This window comes from Coregonus lavaretus (genome assembly GCF_964263955.1).
Source record: "Coregonus lavaretus genome assembly, chromosome: 2".
Classification (NCBI taxonomy): domain Eukaryota; kingdom Metazoa; phylum Chordata; class Actinopteri; order Salmoniformes; family Salmonidae; genus Coregonus; species Coregonus lavaretus.
Window position 1 is genome coordinate 3,789,118 of NC_139989.1, and position 14,243 is coordinate 3,803,360.

General features: G+C 45.4%; 1 protein-coding gene across 1 annotated transcript in view; it reads right to left on the reverse strand.

Annotated features, from left to right (window-relative positions):
- The window catches only part of LOC311101894 (phospholipid-transporting ATPase IB-like), an 86,678-nt gene that overhangs the window by 7,536 nt on the left and 64,899 nt on the right, over nucleotides 1-14,243 (reverse strand). The window contains exons 26-31 of the mRNA XM_084143130.1: nucleotides 12,098-12,172; nucleotides 11,220-11,342; nucleotides 9,598-9,676; nucleotides 9,382-9,443; nucleotides 8,765-8,821; nucleotides 7,665-7,772 (exon numbers count right to left, since the gene is read on the reverse strand). Of these exons, the coding sequence (XP_083999256.1) occupies nucleotides 7,665-7,772; nucleotides 8,765-8,821; nucleotides 9,382-9,443; nucleotides 9,598-9,676; nucleotides 11,220-11,342; nucleotides 12,098-12,172 (504 nt within the window). The remainder of the gene's footprint in view (nucleotides 1-7,664; nucleotides 7,773-8,764; nucleotides 8,822-9,381; nucleotides 9,444-9,597; nucleotides 9,677-11,219; nucleotides 11,343-12,097; nucleotides 12,173-14,243) is intronic.

Genomic DNA, 14,243 nt, shown 5'->3' on the forward strand with positions numbered 1-14,243 from the left:
TTGTCGAGTAAGGCTTAAACTATGTATTTAGATTGTAGTTAGGTATTGTAGGTTGTTATCGTGGGTTGTTGTATGTAATTATTGTAGGTTAGTATTGTATTCGGCTGTGCCGGGTGTAGCACGAAGCTAGCTAGCTAACCCACCACCTGGACTAGCTGGCGAGTAGCTATTAGCAACGGTATAGTTGTTTCACGCCTGAGAGTGCCTGTAATTACGCCAGCTGGCTGCCTACAATAATTACATACAATAATTGCCTACCATTCAGCTGTTTTCTAACCTCATTGTCTGAACCGTTAACGTTAGGTAGCAAGTGGCTACTGTGCTTGAAATTTAGCTAGCTTGTTGCTACCTGGATAGCTACTAGTAAACAATAGCTGGAACGACCGAGCGAACAGACGCGAACTGGCTGAGTCAATTCAGTGGCTAGCTTTGCACTTGGCTAGCTAACAGTAGCTGCTAGGGGTAAGTCATAACCTACATTTGTGTTTTGTTTTTTTACATATTGATAGCCCGAGTCGTTCAAGGAATTCGGGACATGGGTGACTAGTTAACGTTAGTTTGGCTCTCTCTGTGTGTTCGTGCCGTGAAAGGAGGGGTTCTTCTTTGTCTGAAAGCAATGGCTAGCTAGTTTGCTAACTATTCTAGCTAACTAACTGGCTGAATAAGTTGACGACGGACTCGCTCAAGCTGTCGGGACTAACCCACAACGTTAGACACGGACACGAACGATCTGCTTGCGTGTTGATACACTGGTGGTCTCTTGCTATCTCTCTCAGAATGACCTTCTTGATCCAAACCAGTCAGGTTTCAAGACTGGTCATTCAACTGAGACTGCTCTTCTCTGTGTCACGGAGGCTCTCCGCACTGCTAAAGCTAACTCTCTCTCCTCTGCTCTTGTCCTTCTAGACCTGTCTGCTGCCTTTGATACTGTGAACCATCAGATCCTCCTCTCCACCCTCTCCGAGCTGGGCATCTCCGGCGCGGCTCACTCTTGGATTGCGTCCTACCTGACCGGTCGCTCCTACCAAGTGGCGTGGCGAGAAGCTGTCTCCGCACCACGTGCTTTCACCACTGGTGTCCCCCAGGGCTCAGTTCTAGGCCCTCTCCTATTCTCGCTATACACCAAGTCACTTGGCTCTGTCATATCCTCACATGGCCTCTCCTATCATTGCTACGCTGACGACACACAACTAATCTTCTCCTTTCCCCCTTCTGATAACCAGGTGGCGAATCGCATCTCTGCATGTCTGGCAGACATATCAGTATGGATGACGGATCACCACCTCAAGCTGAACCTTGGCAAGACGGAGCTGCTCTTCCTCCCGGGGAAGGACTGCCTGTTCCATGATCTCGCCATCACGGTTGACAACTCCGTTGTGTCCTCCTCCCAGAGTGTGAAGAGCCTTGGCGTGACCCTGGACAACACCCTGTCGTTCTCCGCTAACATCAATGCGGTGACCCGATCCTGTAGGTTCATGCTCTACAACATTCGGAGAGTACGACCCTGCCTTATACAGGAAGCGGCACAGGTCCTAATCCAGGCACTTGTCATCTCCCGTCTGGATTACTGCAACTCGCTGTTGGCTGGGCTCCCTGCCTGTGCCATTAAACCCCTACAACTCATCCAGAATGCCGCAGCCCGTCTGGGGATCAACCTTCCCAAGTTCTCTCACGTCACCCCGCTCCTCCGCACACTCCACTGGCTTCCAGTTGAAGCTCGCATCTGCTACAAGACCATGGTGCTTGCCTATGGAGCTGTGAGGGGAACGGCACCTCCGTACCTTCAGGCTCTGATCAGTCCCTACACCCAAACGAGGGCATTGCGTTCATCCACCTCTGGCCTGCTGGCTCCCCTACCTCTGCGGAAGCATAGTTCCCGCTCAGCCCAGTCAAAACTGTTCGCTGCTCTGGCACCCCAATGGTGGAACAAGCTCCCTCACGACGCCAGGACAGCGGAGTCACTCACCACCTTCCGGAGACATTTGAAACCCCACCTCTTTAAGGAATACCTGGGATAGGATAAAGTAATCCTTATACCCCCCCCTTACCCAAAACTTTTTTAAATACACAAAAACATTGAAAAAATAAAAAAATAATAATAATAATTGGTAAGTGGTTATAAGGTGAATGCACCTATTTGTAAGTCACTCTGGATAAGAGCGTCTGCTAAATGACGTAAATGTAAATGTAAACATAACACAACGCACACAACGTCAACATAACAACACACACAACGTCAACATAACACAACACACAACGTCAACATAACACAACACACACAACATCAACATAACACAACGTCAACATAACACAACACACACACAACGCCAACATTACACAACACACACAACGTCAACATAACACAACACACACAACGTCAACATAACACAACACACACAACATCAACATAACACAACACACAATGTCAACATAACACAACACACACAACATCAACATAACACACACACACAACATCAACATAACACAACACACACAACGTCAACATAACACAACACACACAACGTCAACATAACACAACACACACAACGTCAACATAACTCAACACACACAACGTCAACATAACACAACACACACACAACGTCAACATTACACAACACACACAACGTCAACATAACACAACATCAACATAACACAACACACACAACATAACACAACACACAACGTCAACATAACACAACACACACACAACGTCAACATAACACAACACACACAACGTCAACATAACACAACACACATACAACGTCAACATTACACAACACACACAACGTCAACATAACACAACACACACAACGTCAACATAACACAACACACACAACGTCAACATAACACAACATCAACATAACACAACACACACAACGTCAACATAACACAACACACAACGTCAACATAACACAACACACACACAACGTCAACATTACACAACACACACAACGTCAACATAACACAACACACACACAACGTCAACATTACACAACGTCAACATAACACAACACACACAACATCAACATAACACAACACACACAACGTCAACATAACACAACACACACACAACGTCAACATTACACAACACACACAACGTCAACATAACACAACACACACAACGTCAACATAACACAACACACACAACGTCAACATAACACAACACACACACAACGTCAACATTACACAACACACACAACGTCAACATAACACAACACACACAACGTCAACATAACACAACACACACAACGTCAACATAACACAACATCAACATAACACAACACACACAACATCAACATAACACAACACACACACAACGTCAACATTACACAACACACACAACGTCAACATAACACAACACACACAACGTCAACATAACACAACACACAACGTCAACATAACACAACACACACACAACGTCAACATTACACAACACACACAACGTCAACATAACACAACACACACACAACGTCAACATTACACAACACACAACGTCAACATAACACAACATCAACATAACACAACATCAACATAAAACACACACACAATGTCGACATAACACAACACACACAACATCAACATAACACAACACACACAACATCAACATAACACAACATCAACATAACACAACATCAACATAACACAACGTCGACATAACACAACGTCAACATAACACAACACACACAATGTCAACATAACACAACACACACAACGTCAACATAACACAACACACACAACATCAACATAACACAACACACACAACGTCAACATAACACAACACACACAACGTCAACATAACACAACACACACAACATCAACATAACACAACACACACAAAATCAACATAACACAACACACAACATCAACATAACACAACATCAACATAACACAACACACACAACATCAACATAACACAACGGCAACATAACACAACATCAACATAACACAACACACACAAAGTCAACATAACACAACACACAACGTCAACATAACACAACATCAACATAACACAACATTATTATTATTATTTATTTATTTTTGTCATTTAGCAGACGCTCTTATCCAGAGCGACTTACAGGAGCAATTAGGGTTAAGTGCCTTGCTCAAGGGCACATCGACAGATTTTTCACCTAGTCCGCTCGGGGATTAGAACCAGCGACCTTTCGGTTACTGGCACAACGCTCTTAACCACTAACACAACATCAACATAACACAACATCAACATAACACAACACACACAACGTCAACATAACACAACACACACAACATCAACATAACACAACGTCAACATAACACACATCGTCAACATAACACAACACACACAACGTCAACATAACACAACACACAACGTCAACAGAACACAACATCAACATAACACAACACACACAACGTCAACATAACACAACACACAACGTCAACATAACACAACGTCAACATAACACAAGATCAACATAACACAACACACACAACGTCAACATAATATTAATAATAATAATAATAATAATAATAATAATAATAATAATAATAATAATAATAAGCCATTTAGCAGACGCTTTTATCCAAAGCGACTTACAGTCATGTGTGCATACTTTTTTACGATCCCGGGGATCGAACCCACTACCCTGCCGTTACAAGCGCCATGCTCTACCAGTTGAGCTACAGAGGACCACATAACACAACATAACACAACACACACAACGTCAACATAACACAACACACCCAACGTCAACATAACACAACATAACACAACATCAACATAACACAACATACACAACATCAACATAACACACACACAACGTCAACACAACATTCCAGCGACAAGTTAGACAGATACTCTTCATTGAGTAACTACAGGAGTCTCCTCCCTCTGTCATCCATCAGCAGTCAGCCTCATTGACCCGACCTCTGACCCTGACTGTCTCTAGGGGTCAATCATCCACTCAACTACTGTCTCTCTAACTCTCTCTCAATCAGCTACATCTCCCTTTCTATCTTTCTATCTCTCCACTCAGATTCTCTCCATCTGTATGTCTTTTTATTTCTCTTGAAGCTTCTGTTTCTTTATTCCTCTCTGCCTGTTGTCCCCCTCTCGCTTTGTCTTTCTACATGGTATCCATTTCTGCCACCATATGCTGAATACCAGTAACACTTTGCTGAATATGACCTGACATATTTTTGGTAACAAAGCCCATCTCTCTACTATACTACATTAATACAACTGGACACCGTGCTGTAGTCTACGTTGTACTGGCTAGCTAGCTACATTCATAGTAATATTAGAGTGTTCCCTTAGTCGCTGTTATGAGGCTGTAGTTCAGAGATATATAGTTTGGGCCAGACACAGCTGACATTCCCAGGAAGATTCTCCGGACTGAATCGGAAACGCATTATGAAACATACCGGTGACAGCTGGAAACTACCAAAGACACTCAGACTACACACACACGCACTCCCTGTCTGTGACACACACCCACAGACAAGCGGACAGACTGTCAGTCTCCGACTAACACCTCCACAAAATAAACACACACACGTATACGTACATACACACAAACATTCTCTGTCTGTCAAAACACTAACACACACAGATACGGTCTCTGACAAACACCCACACAAAAACAATTATTAGAAGCGTTGACACAGAGACCTCAATGAACAGGCAAGTATTCAGTATTCATCCCTTATGGGAAGATGAATGCAGAGATAGGGGGAGCAACGGAGAGGAGGTCAGAATGTGTGAAGGGGCGAATTGAGGGGGCTGAGGGAGAGAGTAGGGTGTGGGGTTGTCTGAGGGGGCTGAGGGAGGGAGGAGGTTGTGGGGTTGTCTGAGGGGGCTGAGGGAGAGAGGAGGGTGTGGGGTTGTCTGAGGGGGCTGAGGGAGGGAGGAGGTTGTGGGGTTGTCTGAGGGGGCTGAGGGAGAGAGGAGGGTGTGGGGTTGTCTGAGGGGGCTGAGGGAGGGAGGAGGGTGTGGGGTTGTCTGAGGGGGCTGAGGGAGGAGGTTGTGGGGTTGTCTGAAGGGGCTGAGGGAGGGAGAAGGTTGTGGGGTTGTCTGAAGGGGCTGAGGGAGAGAGGAGGGTGTGGGGTTGTCTGAAGGGGCTGAGGGAGGAGGTTGTGGGGTTGTCTGAAGGGGCTGAGGGAGGGAGAAGGTTGTGGGGTTGTCTGAAGGGGCTGAGGGAGAGAGGAGGGTGTGGGGTTGTCTGAGGGGGCTGAGGGAGAGAGGAGGGTGTGGGGTTGTCCGAGGGGGCTGAGGGAGTAGGTTGTGGGGTTGTCTGAGGGGGCTGAGGGAGAGATTGGAGACGGGCGAGAGAGGTGGCGTGAGGGAAGGGTGAATGTATCTCCCAGTTCCCCAGTTGGAACGAGCAGCTGCAGGGTTATTGGAGCACATTCTTGATTTCTGACACAAATTGAATTACCGTATTGGTCCGAATATAAGACGACCCTGATTATAAGACGACCCCCCGTTTTTCAACACAAACATTTAGAAAAACAGATTTGCAGACTAGATTTGCCGAACAAAGAACTTCATTTTATTTTAAAATAACAATATTAAAAACACAGTGAATTAAACACAAAGGCAAACTATGTACAGTATGATTCAAAATTAATATCAAGCAATAATAAAGCAACATTTTTAAATAACAGAGAAAATACAGGCCACACATTTAACTAAACTTAACAAAAATTCGCCAAACTTCTCCTCCGATGTCTCTCTATCCCTCACACACGTCCTCTGCCCCGCTGTGTTCGCTCTCGCTGTCATCGCTCCCCAGCTGCTCCGCTTCGTTAGCATCTTTTAGACGTTGTTTTTCTGCTCGCCATCTTCTTACATTACACTCAGTGACCCCGAATGTCTTGGCAGCTTGGCAGTTGTTAGATGACTCTGCCTTATTGACAACCATTATTTTGAAATTGGCATCATAGCTCCTCCGCTGTTGTTTATTGACCTGGCCCACTTTTGAGCCACTTGTCTCTAAATGGTCAGCCTGTCTTTCCATCTTTAAACACCGGTAACGGGCTGGTTGTTAAGGACGCCTCTTCCCTCCGTCCGGAACGAATTTTTGGCGCCATCTGTGCCCGCGAATGTGTATTGACATTTAAAGGGAGCGCCGAAGAAGAGAAACTGCGCTCTGAATACTAGACCCCGAATATAAGACGACCCGACTTTTTTGGACCTATTTCGAGGGGGAAAAAGGCCGTCTTATATTCGGACCAATACGGTAATGGTCTGAAGGGGGTTGAGACTTCCCCCTCCCCCGCACAGTTGGGTACCACCGCACCACCACACTAGCTCCCTAAAAACCCTCAATCAGGGGGTCCCCCATATACACACACCCACCCGTCCTCCCCCAGCCCTGCCCAGCCCGGCTAATCCCACCCGCTATAGAGTCAACACCTCCAGAGCAGGCCGTAAAAGCCTTGGGCTCGGGTGACAGGGCAACAGGTGCAGAGGGCCTGCAGAGTGGGCTCCAGCAGTGCTGACATGGAACACCCAGAAGGCCATATTTACAGCCTGGTCTGAGGCGGTGGTTTTGGGGCTGACCGCACACCTCTACCGGGTACCTCAGCTTTTCAAACCAACAGGGCTCTGTGGACACGGCTTCGTTCAACAGAAGAAGAGATAGTTTGAACCAAGAGGAGAATGAGAGGAGGAGGAGGAGACTTGCCTGGCCCTGCATGTCAGGAGCAATGGGGATGGACGGCCAGAAAGCTGAGTAGACAGTGAAGAAGAGAACCCAGAGAATCATACTGCCCCATACCGCCAGGTGGGAGAACTATAGGGAGAGGAGAGGGGGGTGGAGGGGGTGGGAGAGAGAGAGGAGAAGGAGGGTGGAGAGGGAGGGAGTGGGGTGGAGGAGAGAGGGAGAGAGGGGGGTGGAGGATAGAGGGAGGGAGGGGGGTGGAGGGGAGGGGGTAGAGGGAGGGAGGGGGAGAGGGGGGAGGGAGAGGAGGGTGGAGGGAGGGAGAGAGGAGGGAGGGGGAGAGAGAGAGGGGGTGGAGGGGGGAGGGAAAGGAAGAAGAAAGGAAGGGAATAAAATAGAGGGAGCGAGGTCACATAGTTAGTTACTGTACACAGACTGAATATAGACAACCTTGTCCCTGAGCGTCCCCCCTCCTCTCTGACCCTCTCCCCTCCTCTCCCTCTGTAAGGGGACACTGTGAATCCTATGAGACAGCTGAACGGACAGTGGGAATGACCTGAGATGGCTGTAACACATGGCAAGGAGTGTGTGTGTGTGTGTGTACAGTAAATAAGGGGGGGGGGGGGCTGTCAATCTGTAGGCTGCCATCCATCTGTAGTCTGCCATCCATCTGTAGGCTGCCATCCATCTGTAGGCTACCTTCCATCTGTAGGCTACATTCCATCTGTAGGCTACCATCCATCTGTAGGCTACCATCCATCTGTAGGCTACATTCCATCTGTAGGCTACCATCCATCTGTAGGCTACCATCCATCTGTAGGCTACATTCCATCTGTAGGCTACCATCCATCTGTAGGCTACCTTCCATCTGTAGGCTACCATCCATCTGTAGGCTACCATCCATCTGTAGGCTACCATCCATCTGTAGGCTACCATCCATCTGTAGGCTACCTTCCATCTGTAGGCTACCATCCATCTGTAGGCTACCTTCCATCTGTAGGCTACCATCCATCTGTAGGCTACCATCCATGTGCTACTATATATCACCATGGTACATATAAGCAGTCTATAGGAGTAGTGGAGAGGGAGTGTAATCGTTATGGTAAACCAGACTGTACTCTTACCCTGGTCCAGGCAGTGGTTTCCATACCAGCTTTCAAACACACTGTTACTACCACATACTGCAGAGAGAAAAGAGAGAGAGAGAAAGGGAGAGTGTGGAGAAGGGGGAAGAGAGTGAATGAGGGAGGAGAGAAAGAAAGGGAGAAAGAAAAGAGAGAAGGGGTTAGTTCACAAACGACAGCAGAGATAATAAACATCCATAATGATATACTGTAAACACCTGTTAAAACACTCAGAGTATAACTGCTGCTCTCAGCCATCTAAACACACACACACACACACACACACACAAATAAGCAACAGACACACAACGTGCTGAATTGAAGGAACAGAGTGATAGAGAGAGAAGGTGGGAGAGAAGGGACACTGTCAATGAATGGAGCGATTGCTGAGGACACCATAGACTGACTGCAGTCCCATGAGAGCACTTCATTACTTGTGTAATGGCCAGTCTAACATCTCTGTAGCAGGATCCAAGAAGTGGAATTCACACACACACACACACAGTTTATCAGACTGGGCTTTGCATTAGTGGGATGAGTCCATGTTTATGTTCACAGTGTCAGCACCAACACAGACGAGACACACTGCGAGGGGCTGCAGAGGGACATGTGCTTACCGTGTACACCATGTTCCCCACAAACAGGTAGTCAGTACCATGACCGTTACTGAAAGGAGTGTCTGGGGAGAACACACACATTCTGAAATATTTACTACAAGATGTACAGTTATTGTACGTCCACTTAATTACTGAATGTACAGTTACTTTAAGATGAAGAGTGCATGTGTGTGAGTGAGTGTGTCTAGCAGGGTGTGTGTAGGGACCACTACTTACCATGTTCTACTACTTTGAGTGGAAACCAGAAGAGAACAATGGAATGGATCAGAGCATTTATACAGTGACCCCAAAACACCTAAGAGAGAGAGAGAGAGAGAGAGAGAGCGAGAGAGAGAGAGAGAGAGAGAGAGCGAGAGAGAGCGAGAGAGCGCGAGAGAGAGAGCGAGAGAGAGAGAGCGAGAGAGCAAGAGAGAGAGCGAGAGAGAGAGACAGAGAGAGAGAGAATGAAAGAGAGCGAGATAGAGAATGAAAGAGAAAGAGAGAGAGAGAGAGAGACAGAGAGAATGAAAGAGAGCGAGATAGAGAATGAAAGAGAGAGAGAGAGAGAGAGAGAGAGCAGTAGTAGAGTCAGTACAACAACAGTGTTCAGTAATACAACTACCACTGTGTATTCACCATTGCTACCAACCAACTGCCCCCCCCCCACAGTCTTCTACAACTAACCTTGTGGGGACACACAATGCAGTCCCGTTCAAAATCCTATTTTCCCTAACCCTAACCCGTAACCTTACCCCAACCCAAAATTCTTCCCTTAACCCTAAACCTAACCCTAGCTCCTAACCCTAAAACTAACCCTAGTTCCTAACCCTAATTATAACCCTAACACTAATTCTAACCTTAACCCCCCTAGAAATAGCATTTGACCAAAGTGGGGACTAACAACATGTCCCCAGTTGAAAAAAAAAAAAAAAAGTGTACTAATCTTGTGGGGGCTTCTACACACACACACACACACACACACACCTTCTCCCCCTAAATGAATGACTTCCTTATTCTAGTCCTCTGAATCTCATTAGAGTTGCCATGGGGATGGCCCAGACTCCCTGCCACCTTGCTAACACGTTTCCACTGCTCCAGAGTCCAATGGCGGTGAGCTTTACAACACTCCAGCCGACGCTTGGCATTGTGCATGGTGATCTTAGGCTTGTGTGTGGCTGCTCGGCCATGGAAACCCATTTCATGAAGCTACGAACAGTTCTTGTGCTGACGTTGCTTCCAGAGGCAGTTTGAAACTCGGTAGTGAGTGTTGCAACCGAGGACAGACGATTTTTACGCGCTTCAGCACTCGGCGGTCCCGTTCTCTGAGCTTGTTTGGCCTACCACTTCACAGCTGAGCCGTTGTTGCTCCTAGACGTTTCCACTTCACAATAACAACACTTACAGTTGACCGGGGCAGCTCTAGCAGGGCAGACATTTTACAAACTGACTTGTTGGAAAGGTGGCATCCTATGACGGTGCCACGTTGAAAGTCACTGAGCTCTTCAGTAAGGCCATTATACTGCCAATGTTTGTCTATGGAGATTGCATGGCAGTGGCTGAAATAGCCGAATCCAGTAATTTGAAGGGGTGTCCACATACTTTTGTATATATAGTGTAGCTTCATTTCAGATGATGCAATAAATGTGCATATAGGCCTACAAGTTGTGAAACTCTAAACTAAACTTGAACTCTATCTAAACTCAAATTGTTTCATTCATAGTGTTCAAAGTTCAAAAAGGTTCCATATGCTTGACCATTAATAATTATGGCAGTGTTTGTGTGCACAGTATTTCAATGTGATTGAAAATGTAAAAAAGGGGTGTATGTGCGTGTGTGTGTTTGTTTGGGTGTGTATGTACCTTGGTGTTGAAGCCCTCAGCGTTCTGGGTGATCCTGTATAGCTGGGGGAAGCGGAGCATGTTCTGCTGACTGCACGGCCGGTCAAAGATCCCCAGAGTGAAGGGAGGCAGCGCTGTGAAGATCTGACACACACACACACACACACACAGTACAAAGTCAAACACCCAAACAAACACTATGAATGATTAACTTTCAGAAATTCAGACTTACTCCGTTGGCTGTTTTCTCGGTCGCACAATCAACACAACAATCACAGTGACACAATCAACACAACAATCACAGTGACACAATCAACACAACAATCACCGTGACACAATCAACACAACAATCACAGTGACACAATCAACACAACAATCACCGTGACACAATCAACACAACAATCACAGTGACACAATCAACACAACAATCACAGTGACACAATCAACACAACAATCACAGTGACACAATCAACACAACAATCACAGTGACACAATCAACACAACAATCACAGTGACACAATCAGCAGGAATTCCACCACTTCCAAACATGGTGAGCCTGAGGGTTGGATACATTATCAGTGAGACGTAGCAGCAGAGAGAGGAGAACTGACAGTGTATAGAAGCCCAAACACACTGCTATGGTGATAGGAAGCATAGAACACAGCTCACACAGAGTGGAGACATGGAAAAAAAAGGAGAGTGAAAGAGAGGGAGGGAGGGAGGGAAGGAAGGAGAGAGAGAGATTGAAAGAGAGGGAGGGAGGGAAGGAAGGAGACAGTGAAAGGGAGGGAGAGGGAGAAAGGGTGAAAGAGATAAAAAGATAGAGAACGCGGGGGAGTATAGGACAGATCCAGAGAGTGAAAGAGTAATGGACAGTATGAATAAAAGTGGACACTCACCACATTGTAGAGGCCTATACACCAGCGTTCAAACAGGATCTGTCCAGAGAAGCCGTTCACAAAGGCAAACCACAGCTGGACAAAAGAGAGGGATGATATAGGATGAGTGAAACAAGGATGCAAGGAATAAACGGCTTTATAGGGCTAGATGGAGGATAACCACATGGCCCTTGGTCATACAGCGCCTTCAGAAAGTATTCACCTCTTTACTTTTTCCACATTTTGTTGTGTTACAGCTTGAATTTAAAATTGATTACATTTAGATTTTGTGTCACTGGCCTACACACAATACCCCATAAATGTCATTTTTTAAATTAAATGTTTACAAATTAATAAAGAATGATAAGCTGAAATGTATTGAGTCAATAAGTATTCAACCCCTTTGTTATTGCAAGCCTAAATAAGTTCAAGAGTAAAAATGTGCTTAACAAGTCACATAATAAGTTGCATGGACTCACTCTGTGTGCAATAATAGTGTTTAACATGATTTTTGAATGACTACCTCATCTATGTACCCCACACATAAAATTATCTGTAAGGTCCCTCAGTCGAGCAGTGAATTTCAAACAAAGATTCAACTACAAAAGACCAGGGAGGTTTTCAAATGCCTCGCAAAGAAGGGCATCTATTGGTAGATGGGTAAAAATAAAAAAGCAGACATTGAATTTCCCTTTGAACATGGTGAAGTTATTAATTTTCACTACAAAGACACAGGCGTCCTTCCTAACTCAGTTACCGGAGAGGAAGGAAACCACTCAGGTATTTCACCATGAGGCCAATGGCGACATTAAAACAGTTACAGAGTTTAATGGCCGTGATAGAAGAATACTGAGGATGGATCAACAACACTGTAGATACTCCACAATACTAACCTAATTGACAGAGTGAAAAGAAAGAAGCCTGTACAGAATAAAAATATTCCAAAACATGCATCCTGTTTGCAACAAGGCACTAAAAACAAAAATGTGGCAAAGCAATTCCCTTTTTGTCCTGAATACAAAGTGTTATCTTTGGGATAAATCCAATACAACACATTACTGAGTACCACTCTCAATATTTTCAAGCACAGTGGTGACTGCATCATGTTATGGGTACGCTTGCAAGCAGTGGCGATCCGTCACCTGTTTTGAGCCCCACCTGTTTAGCCCACCTGTTTTACATGTTATTTTGGCATTAATACGTGTTACATAACAGTTTGCAAACAATGTAAAAAAAAAAAAAAAGAACGAAATATCATTGAGTTAATAAAGCCGCATACAAACTTGGTCTCTTTTTTGCTTTCTTGAGTAAGGCAGCTCCAAAATACAGGTGTTTCAGCCTAACTCAGTGCTTTCTGTGGTGGTGGGGCAGCGAGCGGAAAATACAGAGCGTAGGGGTTGGTAATGTTCTCTAGTTGCGCCGTGATTGGCTCAGTGTTCTGTCACTCATGGGGACACTATGTCACCGCAAAATCTATGGGTGGAGCTAAAAAATTCAAGCCCCTTGGGTGCTGCCATAGAGTTACATTAGAGGTGCCCATCCAAGAAGGCTCAAGGTCATTGGCCACAGATAAAATGACATCAAATCACGTTATATCTACAGTAGCTTTGATTGGACTGATCATGTCAACATCATACTTTCAAAATCTTAGCTAGCAAGCTAGCAATCATCATCATGAATCATGAATCAGTCGACAATCTACTGGCAAATCCTTTTCAATCCTTGTCATATGAAGATAAATAATTAAGATACATTATAGATCAAACGTATCGGTGCTAATAGGCCATTGGACATAAACATTACACAAGTTGGAAATCGCAAATTCAACAATGAGTAGTTTGGAAGGAATCAGTTGGTAACTGCAAGCATTGCAAAGCAATCACTAGCCTGCTATTCAGTGGAGTGGATGTGTGGTCCAAGTCTGGGTTTAAGGGTCTCTTTTCCAAGCTTAAAATGATAAACATTCAACATTGGCCATGCTGTCAATCCAGCATGACTTCTGCCGCGCTCAAAACAATTGGAAACTCGGTACTGCGAAATCTCCGTCTTCAGTGAGTTCAAGACAACTGGGAACTCTGAAAAAAACTAGCTCTGACTGGAAAAATACGTTTTGAACTTCCAACTCGGGATTGCAAGTCGGGAACTCGGGCCTCTTTCTAGAGCTCCG